We start from the raw sequence: 9,089 nt of genomic DNA, 5'->3' as shown, positions 1-9,089 counted from the left end.
GTGCCTGTATTCAGTCTAACAGGACTTGCATGCTGCATCTCCTTGACTCCCTGAAACGTGTTTTTCTGGGCAGGTTGGTGGGGAAAAGCCTCCACTGCATCAAAAGCTGGGGAAATTTATGTGGGTGCCACCTGATAAACAGATAAATGAGCAGAAAAGTGATACATGGGACTCGACGCCCACCTTTCACCCTTTCATTTGCCCCTCTGTGATTTTATAAGTCCAACCACAGGATCTGAATGTCAACTGGTTTTTCAGCTGATGCTCGTGACTGCTAACCATCTTTATTTCCGCTGCCACCGAGCTTAAAAGTTGATCTTGAGGTGACTTCATCCTGCCCACATTCACACCCGATAGTTTCCTCCTACTTTCACTTTCCCTCAAACCTTTTATGTTTGTGCTTCACTATGTTAGTGAATTGTCCAATATTTGCTCAAAATAGTTAGAAAAATGGCTTGGTGACCCTAATATGCCATCTGGACTAGATAAATAATATCTTGAGAATAAAAAATGAAGAAAAGTCCAACTAAGATTTGGCCCAGAGCACAGAAATACATCATCATTTTCTTGGTCGTCTTCTGTAATCCCAGTTTTCATCCTGAAGTGGGAATTGGGAATCATGTTGGAGTGTAAATCCCGCTATCTCTGACATCTCAAGTGATTTTTAATAAATTTGGCCATGATAGTCCTGGGTTTAAATTTCCGTGTTCTTCATGTGAATACATAAATTTTCTCCTCCCATGGTCCAAAAACATGACTGGCATTTGATCTAAATTTCCCTGAACTGTGAATACATGTTTATGGTTGCTTGGCTCATGATGAACTGGGGACCAATGCTGCATCTTAAAAAAAAATTAATAACAGCAAAACAAAAACTTTGACATTTCACATTTTCTTCTTGCATGTTAAAAGGGTAAATGACAGAATAACCTGAAATACAACTCAGTTTAGCAGCTACTTTACCACTTTTTTTTCCAGTTTCAAAAGAATATTTATTTTTTTATTGCAAAAGAACAAAAAGAGGCAAAATGGATACACTTTAGTTTTAGCATGTTCTTCCCATGCATGTTTGTGCCTTTTTGGTTACATTTGGTTTCCAGATGTTTGCTTTTTCAGTTTTTGATTGGATAGTTTTGATTGCTACTCCATCTTATAAATTTAGTAGCACATCGTTCTCCTTCTGCTGTAGACAAAGTGACAATCTCTTAAATTTCTAAACAGGAGATTCACATGTTAATTCAACATTCAGCTGCAGATATATTCAGGACTTTAAATTGAAAGTACCTGATGAAAGCAATATAAAAAACGGCAAAGATGAAGACATTTTCAGTGATGCTTTAAAAGTTCAAAGTCCCTTAGTGAAATTACATGAGACATAATTCAACTTCTAGATCCGTAATTTTCTGCTTGTTTTATAAGCAGATCAGGACGCTGTGCAAAAAAAAGAAAAAAGAAAAAATACATGGCAAAAAATGATGGAGAAACCATTTTTCTGCCTAAATTTAGAGGTTTATCAGTACATTACCATTTCTGACCCTTTTTACATCTGAAGCCAAGAACACTTTCAGGCGAACAGAGTCTGTTCTGACTTGATTAAATGGAGTCAGAGTAAACTCAACGTGTGCATTGGATGGCACAAATAAAAAAAAAAGTTTCCTATGAAACCATACTAAAATATTTCAACACTGGCAAAAATATATTGAAAGTAATGCATCTCAAACAATCAGAAAGCTATTGTTAACCAGAATCTCTGTTAAATGATTCATTCTTTTCCTTTAGCTGAAGTAAAAAAGCAGTCTGTTGCCAAGAACAAGTGAAACCTTCACGTTCTCAGACAGGTCACAGATACCTATTACAAACTGAGAATCATTTTGCTTTCACCATTCAACTACTTATTTGCAAGTGCAAACTGATGAGTTTCACTAGGGATGGGAAACATGGCAGGTTTGTTGACTGGCATTGAGCAGATGAAAGCCATTTTTCGCTAAATGAACAAACAGAGGAGTTTTCATCCTTCTGACTTCAGAGAATGGTCGGGAACATCTGCAGGACGTTCTTTGGACAGCAGCACAGGAACGACTCCCTGAGCGGTCTTGTTGAGGATGCAGTAGTCGCTACAGTGACTGGGTGTCGGGATCTCATCCACAGGACTGCAAGGCAAGCTGCACTCTGGGCTCTGAGTCAGATCCTCGCAGCTGCAACCAGAATCAGAACGGCTTATCTCGAGGAAACCTTTTGGATCGGAGCAGACAACCTCTACGTTTTGGACGCAGGGACTCCAAACAGAGCAGGGGAGCTGAGTGTACGGAGTGTCTCCTGGATAGGGAAGAGCAGAGGTTTTCTCCATCCCTGGAAAACCAACGTAGGAGGTGTGACTCAGAGGGAAGACCAGCTGCGTTCCTGGAGAGGTGAGGAAGACTTGGTTCTCCTCTAAATCCTTTGGGCTGGACTTTGGCACAACAGTCACAGCATCGGTGATCAAGTCCTCCTCGGTTTTGTACGTCAGATCATACTTGCCGTGAGGTGAAAGCCACTCCTGAAAGTTCAACAGAAGAGTGTGATGAGTTGGCGCGTCTTTAGGAGGCGGGTCTCTTTAAATGATTGCTCTGTTTGCTCTTTCAACTGTTTTCTCAAAGGTTTATTCCTGATGATAAACTATTTTCGCTTCTGATATAACCTGGTACATGTTCTTGAAGAGCACTCTAAGTTGATACAATAATCTTAAATTGTTCTCTGAAATAAGCCAAAGGTCAATAACTGTGTTTCCATTCACTATAAAATTGTGCAATTTGATATTTCGAAAATAAATTTGCTGAATGGAAATGCACTAATTTTGATCAAACGTTTTGGTGCTATGATGATGTTTGGTTAATTTCACAAAACTTCAATGGAAACCCTTTTTTTGCATCACATGATCAATAACCAGATGTTGCCACTGGAGCAAACCATGAAGAAGATGACAGGAAGTAGTTGGAGGATGATGGCGCAGCATGTTTTTTTTATTACTTCTTGCGTGAACATACTTATTTGCATGCAGGTTTCATGCATTTCTTACACTGCAACTGTGAAATTGCTGCCTCATAGTTTTGTGTATTGTGTGACAGATTGTCTTATTAGTCATTAAATTGGTCTCTTTTATAGTGTAGTCAATTAGCTAGCTGCCATTTCTTTGGGTGTGTTAGCGCTTGCATATTTATTGATCCTTTTAGATCATTTCATTTGCTTATATTTCAAACGTTATTTTCCTTTTGTCTCCTCAGCTAAGCCGCATGGCTGCCAGGTATGCGTACTGCTTCGCAAACATACTTTTACACACAGAAATGTACAAAATGGATAGCGATATCGATATTTTAAAAAGTATTTTAAAAGTGTGAAAACATCAAATTATTTAAACTTAAATTATTAGCTATAATTGTGGACACAATTATATACATCAGGGTTTCCCCCAGTGTATTATAAGCCTGGCGGGCTACCAGGCTTTACTTGTCCCTCCACCAGGCTATGCATTGTTTTTTTTTGTTTGTTTTTTTCGGGGGTTTTTAATCATTGCCTTTTTAAGACTTTATAGTTGGTGTTTAGGTATTCATCTTCCAGTCTTCCAATAACACAGTGATACTTTCAGATTTCCTGTCAACTTTAAACGTTTTTTAACTCAAAACATGGCGGCCGGCTGGATGAATGACAGCCCTAGCGCCCCAAGCACCCGGCTTAGCAGGTTTTCTGGGGGAAACCCTGTACATAATCATATTGATAACAAAAATAACATAAAAATACATTGATTGTGATATGGGTCACTTTTGACCTGCTTTTGAAAGAGCGTAGGGTTCTGTTACTCATGTATGTAAGGGATGAAGAATTAGAAACATCTGTAAAATTTGCCCAAAAGGGATCAAATATATTACAAACTGTAGTACTACAAAGCCTTGATGTACACCAAAATAAACTGTATATGAAAATATTTCCAATAATTATGGAGAAAGGTCTGAATGATTTATAACATTTATTTTTTCCAAATGAATTTTCTATGTAATATGATTAAGTTATGGGATTCCTATCATTTCTTACCAGAAACATTTCCTACCACGCAAACATATAAATCTAAAACTGTTATGTGTAAATGTTCTGAAGTTAAGAGAGGCAGAATCGGACATTTTACTGTAAAAACATCTTAAGTCATCTGAAGATCTCACCTGTAGATTTCCGTCATGTTGCTGAAACAGAGGCTTAAAGAACGGGGCCGGTGTTGGTGTGCGGCCCAGAGTTTTTATCTTCATTCTGTCAGGTCAAAACGTTATTCAGATACATATTCTGAGATAATTAAATATTCTGACCTGTAATTGTTGGAGGAACAGCTGAGTTACCTTGTAGCAGGATTGTAGAAAACAAACAGGAGGATTACAATAATAAAACAGGCGGGACCCAGAGATTTGAGTAAAATAGGAACTATGTCTTCTTGTTCTGAGAAGATGTGTGAAATAAGACAGAGTTAGCAGCGAGTCATGCTGAAAGTGCACGAGGTGGCTGATGTCTGAATTATCTGCACAGTTCTGTGTAAGCTGTGGGGGAAACGTCTGACACTCATACTTTGGCTGATAAAACACTCTGATGTTTCATGACCAATAAATCTTTATCTAAATTGCAAAACAGGAAAAAAAAATATTTGACAAGTAACTTTTAAAACATTAGAATTCAGTGATTTATGGTTTGTCATATTTTTGATTGAGTGCAAAAGTAAAAAACATAAAAAATGTCAGTTTACCTGTCATTTGTTCATTTGTCCAACATACTGGTTCACCCCACTCACTCCACGTAGAGTGCTGGTTACTTGTGTCTTCAGCCTTAAATCTGGCTTTCACGCAGTACTCTGTGTTTTGTTTGAGCAATGCTTTGCTAGGAATTGCGTAATCATTTTTAGATGGTGTGAGGGAAACAGTCTGAGGAAAAACACAAAAAGTGATGTTAGCAGTTAACCCATGGAGGTCAGAAGTGGTTATGGCGTGATTGTTCACATTAACGGGTCTTACTCTGTTCCAGCTGCCATGGGATTCTTGAAGCAGAGCTTCATATTTGAGTCTGCCTTTAAGGTACATGTGTTCTTCATACCTGTCACTCTTACAGGTCATGTTAATATAATCTGTTGATTTTTGGAGATCCACTGCAGGGGGTGGACTCAGCTTAACTGTTTAGAAAAAAGGTCTCAATCAGATTTTCAGATTTACCTTTACATTCTTTAAAGACGTATCTCAAAACATGTTTTACATGACAATAATAATACCAAATAAACCAAGACGAGAGAAATGTGGATTATAGAACAATTATTTCACACTTACTGTTAAGTTTTGGTTTGAAGGCACTTTGGAGAACTTCGCAGGAAGATGCATTACAAAAATTTATGTCATAGCTATAAAAGCTTGCCATTTCTGAATCTGAAACTTTACAGTTGCAGAAGTAACCCTGATCAGTCGCCACGATTGGACACGTGTTGCTAAAAAACAAAAACAAAACAAACATCAAACTTTCTTATAGATTCACTGAAAATACACACATTTAGGAACAGTTTAGTGCTTTTATGTGCCAATAGTTCAGTTCAGAATACATTATTCATCCCAAAATTGTTATTCATTTTGGTAGCTCGTCTGTATGACAACATAGGATGTTATAAAACAAGTGTTCAGTTCACTGCATAGTGACTAATAGAGACTTTTACAATGGGTCGAATGCACGGCTACATGCTGATGTATTTTAATGTTTACATTTTTATATTCTTTTTTTACTCATCACTGATGGGCAATTTAGTTATGTTTAGCAACATAACAATGAAAATTCTTGTTTTATTCACACTTTCCATTTTACATCGCTTTGTGATTTTATGTTTGTGAAAAGTGCTTTATAAGTAAACTTTACTTACACACACACACACACACACACACACACACACACACACACACACACACACACACACACACAAACACACACAAACATACCTTTCTGTAAAAGTGAACTTCAGGCTGCAGTTGTCAGGTCTGATGTCGATGCCGTTCACCACACAGGTTATGTTTGTGATGTAGTCACTCACACATGAAACTGAACAAGCAGAATTAGAAAGAAAAACATTTATATACAAAAAATCAACTTGAAGTAAAAGGAACAACTGAACTAAACCAAAGTACTGCCTGAGAACTGCTGATGATTTTGTTTGCATTTATATCCAGTTATTTTTGATACAGATATATATTTTTAATCTGCTGGTATGATGGATGTTTATAGACTACATGGTTATTTACCTGATCTGATACTTAATCTCTCGTAACGGTTAAATATAAACAGTTACAGATCTTTACAAATGTCTTGTGTTTCTTAACCCAAACAGCAAAAGTTTCCAGTTTTCTCTTAACATTTTCTTGACCTGAAGGTCTGTCAATGTAATGTTCTTTGTAATTTATCTGTGTTTTATTCATTAACTCATTTTTAGTCCAGTTTCATCATTGGATCAGAAAATAACAGAAAGCTCAACAAAAACATTTCCATACTGGGAACCTTCCACAAAAACAACAAAAGCAACAAAAACATGTTTCCTTTGCTTTGGTTGAATCTATGGAAAACACATCATGTCAATGAGACTTAAAAATGCTTTTCAAAGCTGGAAACTATAAATAGCCAAATTATGAACTAAGCAGTCATAGCTTTAGGTGATTTCTGTTCAGAAAAGTGTAATTTACCATGTAACTGTAGTTCAGTGAATTGTTCATTCATATCAAAATCAGATGAGTCTCACATGTGAAAGGAACAAAACGATAGCATACATATGATATAAAACACAGATAATATAAGTTTTTGACATTTCGACACTTTAAAATTTCCGCTGAACACTAGTTCTGTGGTTGATGACTGGAATGTGGGACAGAAAGGTCATCTGTAGTCATCTCTTTAATTGATCTTATGAGAGCAGCAGTGATATGATGAAAGCCCGCAGAGTGATTAAAGCTGCATTTCTGTGTCCATGGATCTGAACGGTACCTGTGATGCTGCGGGCCGCTGCCAGGATGCTGAAGCACCAGAGCACAAACAGGAGCCGCCCTCTCATCATGGCTTACTGGATCATAAGCACCACTCTGCCAACATCAACAAGACATTCAAAAACATTAAAGGATTTATTCTGTAGATGATCAACATTAAAATTACAGACACATTTAACTATGGAGACATAAAATGAGATCGATTTGTTAAAGAATGAATGAGTAGCTGTTGGCATAGAGGAAAGTGTTATTACCTCAGAGCTGCGGTGCTGCTGATGTCTCTGTGTGAATGAGAAATCTCTCTGAGGTTTGAAATATCAATCGTCATCTCAGCAGGAAGTGACGGGGCTTTCTTTTACTTTTTTGATTTGGTTTTGCCTGCATTTCTCTCTCTCCTTCAAACACCTTCGTAATGTTCCACTATATTTAGATCTGTCCGTGTATTTTTTTTAAAACTCTGAACAAGTTGCTTAAAACTGTTTTAATTTCAGAGTTTCTTCCTTGACATATGTGGCCATAAATGTAATTGTGTAAATAAAAGAAACCGTTTAAAATTAAAAATATCAAACATTTGAATCCATTTGAATCCATTTGTTGTATACAGACTCGTATCCCAGTGGACTCGCAGGGTGTTGATGGTTTCCTTCAGCGGCTGCCAGTTAAACACGTTCATTGCAGCCACAGTAAGTGATTTTTTTTCCCATTCTAAAGAGTTTATGCAGTTTTAACTGAGATGCATTCATTTGTCACTAAATCTAATTTCTATATCAATCATAATTAACTAAAGCTGTGAATTTCTTCTGTTTTCCTCTGATTGATTCATATTTTTCAACAAAAATGTGAGAAATGCTTTAATTTACTGTAAATATATATTTACAATCATGATTTTAGGAACAAAGAACATAAATATCCCCCAACAGGAAAATTTTGATGTAATAGCAGCAAAGCAAGTTTAAGATGAGAAAATAAAAATAGAAAATAGAATACACAGTAAGGGTAAAATTTTAACATAAAAACTGTTATTAAAAATATATCCTGGTCCAAAGGAATGTGCAGCTGACAAAGTGCATTAAGACAAACTATTTCCAATAAATGGCAATAAAAACTTTGCAACAGCAGAGCTGTGCAGGTACCAATGGAAATGTTGTCTAAAATGAGTAAAAACTTTACGTCTCGGCTTGGAGGCATTAGGATCAGCACCACTGGAGAAAAACACGGTCATTCAACACTGTGACTCAATCGCTATTAATAAGCTACAACCACTTATTAATTTATTCAAACTGTCAGATTTCTCAGATAAATAAGAATGGATTTCACAATCACTCTGATCTTTAACCCAGAATGAGGTTAACCAGAGCTGAGCTCCTCTTTCTGTAAAGAGCAGTTCATTAATCTGTCATTTAATCCGAGGGGAGAATGAAACTTAGAGACCTAAATGCCCTCCACACAGTCACATCATGTATTTGGTGTCTTCAGTTTTTCTTTCTACTTGTAGTTTAAAAAGGATTCAGCAACTTTTCTACAAACATTGAAAAATACAAAAAAAAAAAAAATCACATTTATTTTCAATATTTTTTTTTATCAGTTCCTGATTTGATGTTCTATATTCTCCAGAAATATCACAAATACATATGATACCATACCAAGCAATTGTTTAAAAACATCCAAAACTGTAGCACTGCGATTGTGCAGCAGTGAAGTGCAACATCCATAAACAGACCGTAGTCCTCAGCGCGTCCATCACCGGTTCAAACAGAAACCCTGAACAGAAGTCAGTATAATATCAGAACTAACGTGATAAACAAAGCTGCTCCAACATGCAGCTGTGCTACTCTGGAAATGCATAATATATTTAATGGGTTGTTCTACCTTTCTACATGACCATAAATCATCTTTTTTGTTCTTCATAGTACAAAAATGATTGTACTATTTTCCCCTCCAAGATGATCTGTCTCTTACTAGACTGTCACCATATAGTGACAGTTGTAACAAATATGCAAAAAAATATTTTTTTGAAATGCAGCTTTAACAGTGTAAACCTTTGAAAAGATTACACTTTTTTATTTTATTTTA

At 36.5% G+C, this 9,089-nt stretch overlaps 1 protein-coding gene across 1 annotated transcript; it reads right to left on the bottom strand.

Annotated features, from left to right (window-relative positions):
- Positions 1-966: 966 nt before the first annotated feature.
- LOC106929074 (interleukin-21 receptor-like) lies at positions 967-7,548 on the bottom strand. Its single transcript, XM_015005739.2, has 9 exons — positions 7,271-7,548; positions 7,018-7,112; positions 5,985-6,084; positions 5,331-5,485; positions 5,025-5,179; positions 4,760-4,934; positions 4,362-4,458; positions 4,191-4,275; positions 967-2,536 (listed from the first exon to the last, which is right to left on the bottom strand). The coding sequence occupies exons 2-9, from the start codon at positions 7,085-7,087 to the stop codon at positions 2,009-2,011; spliced, it is 1,365 nt and encodes a 454-aa protein (XP_014861225.2). The 5' UTR covers positions 7,088-7,112; positions 7,271-7,548; the 3' UTR covers positions 967-2,008.
- Between the last annotated feature and the right edge of the window lie 1,541 nt (positions 7,549-9,089).

Source organism: Poecilia mexicana, unplaced genomic scaffold, assembly GCF_051168715.1.
Source record: "Poecilia mexicana isolate PSO_F unplaced genomic scaffold, ASM5116871v1 scaffold_16, whole genome shotgun sequence".
Taxonomy (NCBI): Eukaryota; Metazoa; Chordata; class Actinopteri; order Cyprinodontiformes; family Poeciliidae; genus Poecilia; species Poecilia mexicana.
The sequence above is the reverse complement of the archived record's forward strand: the minus strand, read 5'-3'. Positions and strand labels throughout refer to the sequence as shown.